Here is a 15,082-nt window from a genome sequence, read left to right on the forward strand (position 1 = left end):
TTAAGAGATAAGTCTCACAGGCTTTCCTGCCCCAGCTGGCTTCAAGCCATAATCCTCAGATCTCAGCCTTCTGAGTTTAGCATTACAGGTATGAACCATCAGTGCCCGGTACCAGTGACACTCTCCACTCTAACAGGATGATCCCTGAGTTATATGTGAGAGGGACACAAGTACTACAGCTGGCTGCAGCTCAGGTGCAGACCATTTGTCTAGTGTATGTGATGCTCTGGATTCAATGCCCAACATTGAAAAAGGAAGAGAGAGAGCAAGAACAAAAGAGAAGGCAGCAACCAACTGGCAACTTGTAAATTCCCTAGGAGCCCCAGGAAGCTGCTTCTCTGAGAAAGGAGCAGTGGTAAAGGCAATGATACAGATTTCAATTTCCTTTCCAGAGGAGAAGGATCACATACCTCCAAGTGTTCCTCCAGGCTACCTTATCTGCATTTCTAATCCCTAAGATGTGTTTCTTTCTACCTGTTTAACAAGGGTCACTGTGGCATAAACCCAGAGGAAGGTTCCATTGCACTACACCAGCTCTAGGGCTGTGTCTTGTTTATGGCCGTAAGCATTTAGGGGCATATTAAGGGAAATGGGACAATGCAGATTTAGCTCACTGGCCACCATGTGCTGGCATGTGGAGAAGGCGAAGCAAAGTCTCTACTTACTGGTACAGTGACATCATCGTAAAAACTCCAAGCTAAAGCCCATCGCATTGTCCGACCTTGACAGAACTCAGTGAAGGTGACTTTAGGAACCTGAAACCAAAACACACAGCATCTCAATTAAACTGAATGAAGTGCTTATCAATGTTTCTGCCTATTTCCCTTGGTCCTTTTTGTTAACAAGCACTATTATTTTTTAAAAATTGTTTTACATAGCTGCCTGACAATGAATGCATTGGTTCTGTTTTGTTTTTGCCTTTGGTAATGCATTAGAATTTACAGATCTAGCTCAAAGGTCCAAACAGGAGAAAGAAAGTAACTGGGGGAAGAAATAATTGGGGAATTATTTGTAAAAAGATTCAAGTAGGCCAGGAGCTGGTGGCCCATACTTGTAATCCTAGCAACTCAGGAGGCTGAGATATGAGGATTGTGGTTCAAAGCCAGCCTGGGTATAAAAGTTGCCATGGGACTCTCAAAAACTGGAAGTGACACTGTGGCTCAAGTGATAGAGTGTTAGCCTTGAGCAAAAGAGCTCAGGGACAGTGTCAGACCCCGAGTTCAAACTTCAAGACCAATTGAAAAAAAGAGCCAAGTATAGTGGGTGGTACATACTTGCAATCCCAGCACTCAAGAGGCTGAGGTAGGGAGTTTTCAAGTTTGAGGCCAGACCAGCCTGGGCTATTAGCAAGACCTTGTCTCAAAAGAAAAAAAAGTAGCTATTCAAGAATGATAATGCAGGGCTGGGAAGGTGGCTCAGTGGTAGAGCGCTTGCCTTGCAGGCCTGAGGCCCTGGGTTCGATTCCTCAGCACCACATAAGCAAAAAGAAAAAAGCCGGCAGTGGCGCTGTGGCTCAAGTGGTAGAGCGCTAGCCTTGAGCTGAAGAGCTGAGGGACAGCGCCCAGACCCAGAGTTCAGGCCCCACGACCAGACCAAAAAAAAGAAAAAAGAAAAAAAAGAATGGTAATGCCAAACAAAGCCTTACCCCTTGGATGCGAAGCTCTTTCTTTAGTGGAGCCAGGCTGCATTTCTTCCCCAGCATACAGCTATACCATCTAAGAAAAAAAATCAGCCAGTTTGTGGTGACACTTCTGAACTAAGCATTATCCAACGGAACAAGATGAAAACAGTAGATAATGTGCTTAATGTGTTACCCAAAGCAACATGAAGAACATCAACCCACTTAGCCTCTGCACTACATTGAGGCTTTAAGTGTCTAAAAAGAGACTGAAGAAGATGTATCTGTCACACTCAAAATAAAGGCCACTTAGCCTTAGGGCAGAAATTAATCAATAAATTTTAAAAATGCATATAAACAACCCCTACCCCATAATAAGAGAACTTATAAAGTCCTGCCTGATCACCTATTAGCCCAGATCTGCAGAATTTAAGGTTCATTAGTACATTATGTCTGCAACAGATTATGGAATCAATCTGTTTTATATAAACACTAATCCAAAAATGGAGTGGGCGATGTTGGGGAAACTGGCTGCAAGGTAAAGAGATAAGAGAATTTATTTCTTCTGATTATTCAAAAAGTTTTGCAAAATATAAAATCTAAGTAGCACTTTAGCCCATAAAGTATTAGTTCTACAGGAATTGTTCTTCAATTAGAGACTGAACAAAATATATAGAAACTGTTTTTCAGATACTGGACAACTGCTAGCACACTTACAACCCCAGAAAAAGAAACCAACCAGGGTAGTCCTATAGGGGCCAGTACTTGCTGCTTAAAGTAGAGCACTAGCTGAGGTGTAAGGAAAGTTAACCAAACAGAATAGCAGTCCTGATGAGCCTGGTGGGCTGACATGGGAACTCAGGAGAGTCAGTTGATTTGAGGTGCAAAGCAAATGAACAAGAGCTAATTAAATCCAACTAAGAAGAAAGGAAATAATAAAGATTAGAACAGAAACAATGAAGGGAAAAACACAAAGAAAATGGAGAACAATGAAAATCACAAGTTTAGTGAAAACCCAAAAATCCTTTAGGTCAAGGAAAAATGAAGATTTAATTATGCGTATCAAAAAGGGAAAACTGGCAAGGTATCAGCAGCTCACAAAACTCAGGACACATTGGAAATTTATTATTTAAGTCTCCTAAAAACAAACAAGAGCTCAAGAAGATTGTAGCTGAAAAGAGCCATCTACAGTTCATTTTCCAGATGGCTCCATTTCTTTCAAATGCCAGAAGTTGGAGACATGGCTCAAATGGTACACCACCAGCTAAGCAAGCAAGGTGAACAAGCATGAGGTCCTGAGTTCAAACACCAGTACCACCAACCTCCCACCCACACCGGGCAAAAAAAAACTCCCAAAAAACCTTTATTAAGGGTTGAAAGTGTGGCTCAAATAGTATCAGCTGATGCAAAGAAGGCCCTGAGTTTAAATCCTTGGGGGGCAAAGGGGGGGGGGGAGTGCGTGTGAGTGAGTGTGTGTGTTAGTAAGTAGAAAACCAGGAGCAATAGTTCATGACTATTTCTAGCTATTCAGGAGGTTGAGATCAGGAGAATCTCAGATTGAGTCCAGCCTGGACAAAAAGTTTGTTAAGACTCCATTTCAACCAAAGTTAATGTTATGCAAAGTAGTGCTATACCTGCCATCCAGCTTATATAGGAAGTATATAAATAGGAGGATCATGGTACAGGCTAGCCTAGGCATTAAGTATAAGATTCTATTAAAAAACAATCAAGCTTGGACTGGGAAGGTGGCTCAGTGGTAGAGTGTTTGCCTTGCATTCATGAGGCCCTGGGTTTGATTCCTCAGCACCACATAAGCAGAAGAAGCTGGAAGTGGGGCTGACTCTCAAGTGGTAGAATGCTAGCCTTCAGCTGAAGAGCTGAGGAACAACAGCCAGGCCCAGAGTTCAGGCCCCACGATAAGGAGAAAAAAAAAAAAATCAATTAAAGCAAAAATATCTTTAACTTTTGGCATCAGTAATATGGAACTTTTCTAAGGGACAAATCACAATAGTCAAGCTGCTTTCCACAAACATTTAAATAAACTCAGTGATACACTGGGCTGGCTTTGAACTGTAATCCTCAGATCTGAGCCTCCTGAGTTGCTAGGATTACAGGCATGAGATCAGTGCCTCACTAAGTAGCCCAGGCTGGCCTCAGTGAGAGTTAGGTGTGTGCGAGTGTGCTTAAAATAAGCAGCTTTAGATACTTATAGGGAAAAAAAAAAATCTTCCCTCTCCAGCAATGTGCATCTGGGCATACAGACAGAAGAACTGATGGCTCAAGAACTGCCAGTCTTAGCCGGGCGCTGGTGGCTCACGCCTGTAATCCTAGCTACTCAGGAGGCTGAGATCTGAGGATCGCAGTTCAAAGCCAGCCCAGGCAGGAGAGACCGTGAGACTCCTATCTCCAATAAACCACCAGAAAACCGGAAGTGGCGCTATAGCTCTAGTGGTAGAGCGCTCGCCTTGAGCTGAAGAGCTGAGGGACAGCGCCCAGGCCCAGAGTTCAAGCCCCACGACCGACAAAAAAAAAAAAAAAAAAAAACTGCCAGTCTTGAGACTCCCTATTTATATACCCATGCTCCTGCAGACTCAGTCACAAGAGTCAAATGGCAAGAGCAACAAGAATCCAACAATGGATGGACAAAGAAAATATGGTTTACATGCACGGAAAAATTTATATTGTATCTTTAAAAAGGAAATTCTGAGACATGCTATGTCATTGGCTGAAGCTTGAAAACTATATTAAGTGAAGTCAGTCACTGAATGATTCTTTTTTTGCCAGTTCCTGAGCTCCTTTTGCTCAAGGCTTGTGCTCTGAGCTCCTTTTGCTCAAGGTTTGTGCTCTATCACTTGAACTTCCAGATTTTTCTGTGATTAACTGAAGATAAGAGTCTCACAGGGGCCAGGCGCTAGTGGCTCACGCCTGTAATCCTAGCTACTCAGGAGGCTGAGATCTGAGGATCCCGGTTCAAAGCCAGTCCGGGCAGAAGAGACCGTGAGACTCCTATCTCCAATAAACCACCAGAAAACCGGAAGTGGCGCTGTAGCTCAAGTGGTAGAGTGCTCGCCTTGAGCTGAAGAGCTGAGGGACAGCGCCCAGGCCCAGAGTTCAAGCTCCACGACCACAAAAAAAAAGAGTCTCACAGGGGCTGGGACTGTGGTAGAGTGCTTGCCTAGCATATATGAAGCCCTGGGTTCGATTCCTTAGTACCACATAAGCAGTGGCTCAAGTGGTAGAGTGCTAGCCTTGAACCAAAGAAGCTCAGGGACAGTGCCCAGGCGCTGAGTTCAAGCCCCAGAACTGGCAAAAAAAAAAAAAAGTCTCACAGACTGTCCTGCCTGGACTGGCTTGGAACCGCAATCCTCAGATCTCAGCCTCCAGAGCAGCTAGGATTACAGGCAAAGGCCCCTAAGGAAGTCAAATCCATAGAAAAGAAAGAAGAATGTGGGGCCAGTGGCTGGGAGGAGGGAAGGAACAGAATAGAGTCAGAGCTGTGGAAAATGAAGAGTTCTGGGACTGGTTGTGCAACAATGTGAACGTACTTCACACTACTAAACTATATACCAATAAAACTATGGGACAGGATAGGTAGGGTGCTTGCCTAGCATATATGAGGTTCAGGGCTACATCTTCAGCACCACAAAACACAACAACTATTAAGACTAGTAAATGTAGTCAGGCACCAGTGGCTCACACCTGGCAGAGAAGTCCATGAGACTCTCATCTCTAATAAACTACTCAGAAAAAGCCAGATGTGGTGTTGTGGCTCAACGAGTCGAGCACAAAGAGGCTCAGGGACAGAACCCAGTCCCCGGGTGTTCAAGCTCCACAACCAACCAAAAAAAAAAAGGGGGGGGATAATGTTATGTCTATTTTATACGCACATACACATTCTCCTCTCTCTCTCTCTCACACACACTCTGTCTCTCTCTCCCCCCCCCCAAAAGCTGAATTCTAGGGTTAAAAACTCTTTCAGCATTGAACTACATTATCCATCAAGTTGACAATGTGTCAGGGTACAAAGTCAAGAGAGACAGCAGCCCTTTTTCAGTACCTTATGCTGCTTGATGACAGGTGTGTTGTCCTAAATAATTAGCTTTTGAAAAAGAATAGCTTTAATTCTCTTTGGGCACTGGTTAGTGATCTATGTTTCCCTTCATTAGGTTCTTGACAGCTCTTTGTCCTCACATCTGTCACTGTTTGGAAGACTGATTCCAAGAACATAAATTGCTTCAAGGACTAGGCAACAAATTTATTCTGGTTCACAGGACAGATTTGAATCCATCTGTTTTCTCATCAAAAGCCATATTTAAACAGTTTTGTTCCATCACAGGACCATATTAATGGGAGCAATACAATCATATGGTATTTTCCTCCTTTTTATCTGTGGTGTACAGATGACTAGGGAAACACACATCAATTAGAGAGCATTATCAAAAGCAGGGCCAGGCAATGGTGAATCATGCCTGCAATCCTAGATACTCATGAGGCTGAGATCTGGAGGTCTGAAGCTCAAGGCCAGCCTGGGCATCTTCAAACTAACCTGTAAGTGGGGCTGATGGTTTAAATAGTAGAGCACCAGCAAAGCAAGAACACTGAGCAATTGGTGAGGCCCTCTTTTCAAACCCAGGTACCACCAAAACAAAAAACCAAAACAACAATAACAACAAAAAACAAACAAGAAAAAGGGTCTCTGCCTAATGTAGAGTTCACTACCTTTTCATTCTTACCTCTTTTTTCCTTTTTTCTTTTTTTTTGGTGCTGGTGCTAGAGCTTGACCTCACGGCCTGAGTGCTGTCCTTGAGGTTTTTTCACTTAAGGCTTTCAGTCTACTACTTGAGCCCCAGCTCTACTTCTGCCTTTTTTGTGGGTAATGGGAGATAAGCGTATCATAGGAGGTGGAGCTGTGGCTCAAAGTGGTAGAACACTAGCCTTGATCAAAAGAGCTCAGGGACAATGCCCAGGCCCTGAGTTCTAGTCCCATGACAAAAAAGTCTCATGGATTACCCTGCCCAGGCTGGCTTCAAACACTGATCCTTAAATCTCAGCCTCCTGAGTAGCTAGGATTATAAGCATGAGCCACTGGTGCCAGTTGTTTATTCTCTAGACTTTAGGACTACTTTTCCTCTGGGTGGCTTGGTTTCTTTAGGAATTACACAAAGATAAATATTCTGATTGTAACAGCTAACTTACCTTAATCGTTTTTTAAGCTGTAAACTGTCATGGATGATCCTTTTAACAAACTCTAATTCACCTCCTTCTGCCATGATCTCTGTGATTCCTCCTGTATTGACAGAACTAGGTGGAGGCCTTCGAGGATTTCTAGAGTTTACCCCCTGAACAACAACAAAGTCATGATGAAAATGTTTACATCTCTTAAGATGCAAGTCTCTGTATCATCTAGCTGTAGTAGCAAAGTGTAAATCTACTTTTATTTTCTAAACATTACACTAGTCTTAAGATTTAAAAATCATAACCAGTACAATGTTATACTTTAAACAAATGCATTCATGCAAATATTCCTCCCTAGAGACTTTACCTTTCATCTTTGTGATTAAATATAAAAAATTTTACCTTTTTATATTAGCCCAATCTGTTGCTTTTCCTCTATGCTTTCTGTCTTGATACCATGGCACAGGAAATCTACCCAAAGATTAAATCAATATTTACTTATGTTTTCTTCTAGTATTTTTTGGTTTTTAAATACTTAAGTATTTAACCCATCCTTATTTCATATCATATGAAAAAAATGAACTCGGGGCTGGGAAGGTGGCTCAGTGGTAGAGTGCTTGCCTTGCATGCCTGAGGCCCTGGGTTCGATTCCTCAGTACCACATAAGCAGAAAGAAAAAAGCCGGAAGTGGCACTGTGGCTCAAGTAGTAGAGCACTAGCCTTGAGCTGAAGAGCTGAGGAACAGCGCCCAGGCCCAGAGTTCAGGTCCCACAACCAGACCCCCCCCCCAAAAAAAAGAAAAAGAAAAAGAAAAAAAAAATGAACTCAAAATCAATCTACAACCTAAGTGTAAGAGCTATAACTTTAAAACCCAGAAGAAAACATAGAAGTAAATCTGCATTAATTTGGATTAGCCAGTGGTTTCTTAGATACAATACAAAGAGCACAAGAACAACTAAAAAGGGGCGGGGAAGTTGGCTCAGTGGTAGAGCGCTTGCCTTGCATGCAAGAGGCCCTGGGTTCTATTCCTCAGCACCACACAAGCAAAAAGAAAAAAGCCAGAAGTGGTGCTGTGGCTCAATTGTTGGAGCGCTAGCCTTGAGCTGAAGAGCTGAGGGACAGCGCCCAGGCCCCAGAGTTCAGGCCCCACGACCGGACCAAAAAAAAAAAAAAAAAAAAACAACTAAAAAGAAAGATAAAATTGGACTTGATCACAATCAAAAGCCTCTGCATTGTAAAGGACAACATCAAGAAAGCCAGATGCTGATGGCTTTCACCTGTAATCCTAGCTACTCAGAAGGCTGAGATCTGGTTCAGAGCCAGGTTGGGCAGAAAAGTCTGTGAGACTCTTATCTCCAATTAGCCACCAGAAAACCAGAAGTGGAGCTGTGGCTCAAGTGGTAGTGCTAGCCTAAAGCAAAAATACTCAAAAGGCAGCCTCCACATCCCAAGTTCTAAGCTCCAGAGCCTGCACTAAAACAAACAAAGCCAGGCTCCTGCTGGTAATCTTGCTATTCAGCGGACAGAGATCCAAAAGATCACAGTGTGAAGCCAGGGCAGGCAAAAAGTTCACAAGACCCAGTCTACCATAAAAGTTGTCATCCCAAGCCAGGTGCTGGTGGCTCATGCTGTAATCCTAGCTATTCAGGAGGCTGAGATCTGAAGATCACAGTTCAAAGCCAGCCAGGGCAGGAAAGTCCATGAGACTCTTATCTCCAATAAACCACTAGAAAACCAGAAGTGGCGCTGTGGCTCAAGCAATAAAGTGCTTGCCTTGAGCTGAAGAGCACAGGGACAGCCCAAAGTTCAAGCCCCAAGACCAAAAAAAAAAAAAAGTTGCCATCCTGGCTACGAGGGTCAGAGGCAAGGGATCTAAAAAGGCATTTTGCCAAAGGATTTTAAAGAAATGGCCAATAAGCACATGAAAAGATTCTTAGCACTGTCAGCCATCATGAAAAAGCTAATCAAAACCAGAATAAGATGCTACTTCCCACCCACTAGGAAGCTATAATGAAAAAAGACATCCACGAGGATGTGGAAAATTAGAATGCTAATGCATTGCTGTTTACAGGAATGTAAAGTAGCACAGGCACATGGGAAAACTATCTGGCAGTTCCTGAACCAATGAATCACAGAGCTTCCTACTATTGGATCCAGTTTCATTCCTGGGTCTATAGCCAAGATAAACAAAAACCTAGGTCCAAAGATCACCCTGTACATGGATGCTAGAGTACCACTGCTAAGAGCCAAGAGGTGGAAAACACCAACACCTACTAGCTGCTGAGCAGGTAATTCATGTGTTATAACCATATGGTGGAATATTACTTGGCAACCAAAAGAAACATGGATGAACCTTGAAATATTTGTATCTCCATAAAAGAAGTCAGAAACAAAAGGCCTGAGTGTATGATTCTATTTATATGGAAAGCCCACAACAGGCTGATCTACAGAGACAGGCCTCAGGGTGCTTGGGAGAAATCAAGAGTGAGTGCTAATGACTAAGAGGTTTTTTTTCCTGGGTTGATGAAAATGTTCTAACTGGCTAGGCAGGTGCTGTACCACTTGAGGCATGTCCCAGCCCTCATTTGAAGTTGGAAAGATAAAATCACCTACTCATTTATCATCAAGTAACAGGTGCTAGCAAAAAAGAGTAGTTCCGGGCTAGGAATATGGCTTAGTGGTAGAGTGCTCACCTCACATGCATGAGGCCCTGGGTTCGATTCCTCAGCACCAAATAAGCAAAAAGAAAAAATCGGAAGTGGTGCTGTGGCTCAAGTGGTAGAATGCTATCCTTGAGCTGAAGAGCTGAGGGACAGCGCCCAGGCCCAGAGTTCAGGCCCCACGACAGACCAAAAAAAAAAAAAATAGTAGTTCCCTAATCCAATAAGCTCAGTGCAAAAGTGACTGCAACCTGTTAGTCACATCAGAAAAACACAATCAAATGTCCAGTGATTTGGGGAGAGAGAACAGCTCCTTCTTCTCCATCTTACTTCACTAGATATTGTTTCTCCCACAAGTAAAGCAGCCAGAGAACAAAAACAGCTAAGGACTAGGTCAGAGCCAAGAGAAACCCAGACAATCAGAGCCTCAGCCTTTATGAGATTTCATTGATCAAATTGTTCATGAAGTTCAGACTACTGCTGTTATTTCTCAAATACCTAAGCCAATAAACTTTCTTGGCTGTTAAGTTAATCTGAAGTGGGTTTTTAAGTCCTTCAAGCCAAAAGCATCATAACCAATACAGCTTCCACTACAGCATCCAAAGGAAAGGGTACCTTTGCTTTTATCTCTGTAAACAGGGTAAATTCAGGTAAATACTAAATGACTTTAAAGCAAAAGATATCTTTACCTTAGCTTCCAACTGGTTTGCAAAAAAGGGAGGATTGCACATACAAAAGTCATAGATTATTTCAGATTCTTCCTTGAGAGCATCCATTAGGAGTGTCTTCTGGGGTACTTTCACCACTAGGAAAAAAATAGAACTGTTGACTATGCCTTAAATATGTGCACAAAAGAAAAAAGAAAATGTATATAAACTGTCTGATACTATTTCCTAAAAGAGGTGCAGTTTAAAATTTTCCTCCTTGAGAGTAAGCCACATTTAGTGACAGATTTTATCAAACAGTAGGACAGAAGTAACGACAGGACCCTCTCCTTGCCTTTCCCTCGAACAGTCACTCTATCAAAGGCCCTGTGACATGCTGTTAAGATTCAGGTGGACACAAACTAAAGTTTTCTTCCAGCTCCATGTGAGCAAGCCCTTTTGGAAGCAAGGTTCTTTTTTTTTTGGGGGGTCTCGTCATAGGGCCTGAACTCTGGGCCTGGGAACTGTCCCTCAGCTCTTCAGCTCAAGGCTAGCACTCTACCACTTGAGCCACAGCACCAATGGAAGCAAAGTTCTATCAGCAATTGAGCCCTCAAATGACAGCTGCATCTTACAACCAGAGTGCAGCTTCATGAAAGACAATAAGGCAAACTGCAAGCCCGACTGCCTGCCCCACAGGGACTATGAAATCAATCATAAATACCCACTTGAAATGGATAGATTTTGTAGCAATTTGTTATACAACAATGGGAATTAAAACAAATCCATTAATGATATCAGTATTTTCCCCTTGCAATATGTTTAACATTCCCAGGAAGGCCTTATTTCTAAGAAGACAGTAAAATCACTGTAATAAAAAAAATGAGGGCTGAGAAGGTGGCTCAGTGGTAAAGCGCTTGCCTTGTATGCATGAGGGCCTGGGTTCGATTCCTCAGCACCACATAAGCAAAAAGAAAAAAGCCAGAAGTGGCGCTGTGGCTCAAGTAGTAGAGCGCTAGCCTTGAGCTGAAGAGCTGAGGGACAGTGCCCAGGCCCAGAGTTCAGGCCCCATGGCCGGACCCCCCAAAAAAAAAATTAATAGCACTTCATATATGGGTCACTAAAAAACAAACAACAACAACAAAAAATCAGTTAACCGATTACTCAAGAATTTGATTTCTCAGCAAGTGCCAGGTACAAAAATTTAAAAGCTAGTACTAGCCAGGTCTGGTGGTGCATGCCAGCAATCACAGCTACTCAGAAGACTTAAGGTGGAAGAATCACAAGTTTGAGGCCTGTCTGGACAACATAGAGAGATTCTGCCTTAAAATGAAAAAAAAAAAAAAAGTTGGGTAGGATTTTATTTATTTTATTTATTTATTTATTTTATTTATTCTTTAAGTACTGGGGACTAATTAGGGTCTTAAGAATGCTAGCAAGGGGCTGGGAGTGTGGCTTAGTGGTTGAGTGCTTACCTCGCATGCATGAAGCCTTGGGTTTGATTCCTCAGTACCACATAAAGTGATGCTGTGGCTTAAATGGTACAAATGGTAGAGTGCTAGAATTGAGTAAAAGAAGCTCAGGGACAGTGCCCAGGCCCTGAGTCAAACCTCAGGACTGGCAAAATAAAAAAAAGAATACTATCAAGAACTCTACAAATGAACTACATCCCTGTCCCTTCATTTGTCCAAAACTGCATAATGTGCATCACCAAGAGTAAGCCTCAGAATAAACTGTGGAATCTGGGTATTGAAGATGTGTCACCCTGATGTGGGATGTTGATAATGGGGAGGTTGTGCATGTGAGGGTGGGGGTACATGGGAAGTCTACCTTCTACTCAACAACTGTGAAGTGCTCTGTAACTAAACTGTACTGCAAATGCCTATAGTTCAAATCCACTCAGGCAGAAAAGTCTGTGAGACTCTTTATCTCCAATTAACCAGCTAAACTGGAGGCATCTCAAGTGCTAGCTGTAAGCAAAAAAGCCAATTAAATGTGAGGCCCTTAGTTCAAGGCCCAATACTGACACATGCACACACAACATAATTCCAGTATCAAAATAGCAAATCCAATTATAATGCATTCATTTTTTTTTTTTTTTTAATTATCAAAGTCGCTGGGCACTAGTGGCTCACGCCTGTAATCCTAGCTACTCAGGAGGCTGAGATCTGAGGAAGGTGGTTCAAAGCCAGCCTGGGCAGGAAAGTCCGTGAGACTCTTATCTCTAATAAACCACTCAGAAAACCAAAAGTGCCACTGTGGCTCAAGTGGTAGAGCACTAGCCTTGAGCTGAATAGCTGAGGGACAGCGCCCAGGCCCGGCCCCCGCTGCCACCACCACCACCACCAACAATTTTTTTTTAAGTCAATTCATTTAAGAAAAAAGAGACATATTAAACTAGAAAGGCTATAAATAAAGTTTGAAGGGGATATTTATTCTGCTGAGCTAACCTTTTATTAGGTCAGATAAGTTATTCTGTTCCACATTTTTCTTGGCATAGTTGAAACACATATCATCCACTTCCGTTGCAAGGAAATACCAGCCATTCAAAGTTGCTCCAAGTAAAGGGTAGATGCAGGAGGCCCCAGTTCCTAGGGAAATGAAATGTCAGAACACATTCTTCACACATTCTCTTCTCAGAAGCCTCCTGGTTTTTGCAGTTTAAATCACCAACCAAGACATATGGGGCTGCTGGCCTCTCTAGCTGCTTCATGTTCGTGAACCTTATTTCCTAAGTAACATCAAATTTCCTGCTACCCTCTTCTTTTGCACACTAAATTTAAAATGAAACACATGTAATTGGAGCCCCAGGAATCCATTACATAAAAATGGTCAATACTCAATCTATTTGTGTTATAAAAAGTTTTCATAGGCAGACACTGGGTGGCTCATGCCTGTAATCCTAGCTACTCAGGAGGCTGAGATTTGAGGATGGCGGTTCAAAGCCCACCAGGCAGAAGAGTCTCCATGAAACTCTTATCTCCAATTAACCACTCAAAAACAAAAAAATGGCATTGTGGCTCAAATGGTAGAGAACTAGCCTTGAGTACAAAGAGGACAGTACCTGGCCCTGAGTTCAAACCCATAACCAACCAAAAGAAAAAAGTTTCATTTTAATTCTTTTCTTTTCTTTTTGCCAGTCATGGAGCCTGAACTCTGGGGCTGGGTGCTGTCCCTCAGCTCTTCAGCTCTACCACTGGAGCCACAGCGCCACTTCCAGCTTTTTCTGCTTATGTGGTGCCAAGGAATTGAACCTAGGGTCTCATGCATGCAAGGCAAGCACTCTACTGCTGAGCCACCTTCCCACCCCCTAATTCTTTTCTCTCTTTTTTTAATTTTGCTAGTCTTGGGGCTTGAACTCAGGGCCTGGGCACTGTCCCTGAGCTTCTTTTGCTCAAGGAAAGCACTCTACCACCTGAGCCACAACACCACTTCTGGCCTTTTCTGCTTATGTGGTACTAAGGAATCGAACCCAGGGCTTCATGCCTGCTAAGCAAGCACTCTACCACTAAGCCACATTCCCAGCTTCATATAATTCTTTTTTTTTTTTTTTTATGGGGGTGGGGGGGGGTCCAGTCACGGGGCCTGAACTCTGGGCCTGGGCGCTGTCCCTCAGCTCTTCAGCTCAAGGCTAGCGCTCTACCACTTGAGCCACAGTGTCACTTCCGGCTTTTTTTCTTTCTTTCTTTCTTTTTTTTAATTTTTTTTGGGTCCAGTCGTGGGGCCTGAACTCTGGGCTTGGGTGCTGTCCCTCAGCTCTTCAGCTCAAGGTTAGTGCTCTACCACTTGAGCCACAGCGCCACTTCCGGCTTTTTTCTTTTTGCTTATGTGGTGCTGAGGAATCGAATCCAGGGCCTCATGCATGCAAAGCAAGCACTCTACCACTGAGCTACCTTCCCAGCCCCTTTTTTTTTTTTATGTGGTGCTGAGGAATCGAACCCAGTGCCTCATGCATACAAAGCAAGCACTCTACCACTGAGCCACTTTCCCAGCCCCCATGTAATTCTTTTTTGTTTGTTTGTTTTTGGTTGGTCATGGGGCTTGAACTCTGGGCCTGAGCTCTGTCCCTCAGCTCTACCATTTGAGCCACAGCACCACTTGCGGTTTTCTGGTGGTTAGAAATAAGAGTTTCATGAACGTTCTTGCCTGGGCTGGCTTTGAACCATGATCGTCAGATCTCAGCCTCTGAATAGCTAGGATTATAGGCATGAGCTATCGGTGCCTGGCTCATTTTAATTCTTCTACAGAATCTCTTTCCCCTTCACTTCCTCCCCTTCCCCATCTCTCTTTCTTCCCTCTCTCTTTTTCTCTCTGTCCTCCATGCTGTCTGAGCTTTTGTACCCAGGGCTTAGTGCTCTACCCCTTGATCCATAGCTCCACTTTGGCTTCTTTGCGTAGTTAATTGGAGATAAGAGGCTCCTGGGCTCTCCTGCCCTGGCTGGCTGGCTTTGAACCAGACTTCTCAGATCTTAGCATACTGAGAAACTAGGATTACAGGTGTGAGTCACTAACAAAACTCAATTTTCTTAAAAAAAAAAAAAAAAAAGATTCAGATTCAATGCTATTGGTTAAATTAGCTATTTTATATCACCACAGAAATATTAAAATAGAAATAGTAATATAAAGCTGGACATGGTAATACACATGTGTAGTCCTAGTACTTGGAGAGGGGCACAGGCAGAAGAATTGAGGCCAACCTGAGCTACAGAGCAAGACCTTGTTTCCCCAAAAAACAGACAATATATACATACAAAACACAACAGCAAGCTAGGCACCAGTGGCTTATGCCTATAATCCTAGCTACTCAGGAGGCTGAGATCTGAGGATCACAGTTCAAAGCCAGCCCAAGCAGGAAAGTCCAGGAGACTCCTATCTCCAATTAATCGAAGTGGCTCAAAGTGGTAGAGTGCTCGCCCTGAGAGAAAAAGTTCAGGGACAGCACCAAGGTCCTGTGTTCAAGCCCTACCACCAATAAAACAAAGAAA

General features: G+C 43.2%; 1 protein-coding gene across 1 annotated transcript in view; it reads right to left on the reverse strand.

The window, feature by feature from the left end:
• Mettl16 (methyltransferase 16, N6-methyladenosine) overlaps window positions 1–15,082 on the reverse strand; it is a 52,846-nt gene that overhangs the window by 16,734 nt on the left and 21,030 nt on the right. The window contains exons 4-8 of the mRNA XM_042673949.1: window positions 12,548–12,688; window positions 10,143–10,258; window positions 6,815–6,957; window positions 1,646–1,715; window positions 666–755 (exon numbers count right to left, since the gene is read on the reverse strand). Coding sequence (XP_042529883.1) covers window positions 666–755; window positions 1,646–1,715; window positions 6,815–6,957; window positions 10,143–10,258; window positions 12,548–12,688 — 560 coding nt within the window. The remainder of the gene's footprint in view (window positions 1–665; window positions 756–1,645; window positions 1,716–6,814; window positions 6,958–10,142; window positions 10,259–12,547; window positions 12,689–15,082) is intronic.

This window comes from Dipodomys spectabilis, unplaced genomic scaffold (assembly GCF_019054845.1).
Source record: "Dipodomys spectabilis isolate Male_0828 unplaced genomic scaffold, ASM1905484v1 ptg000018l, whole genome shotgun sequence".
Lineage (NCBI taxonomy): Eukaryota > Metazoa > Chordata > Mammalia > Rodentia > Heteromyidae > Dipodomys > Dipodomys spectabilis.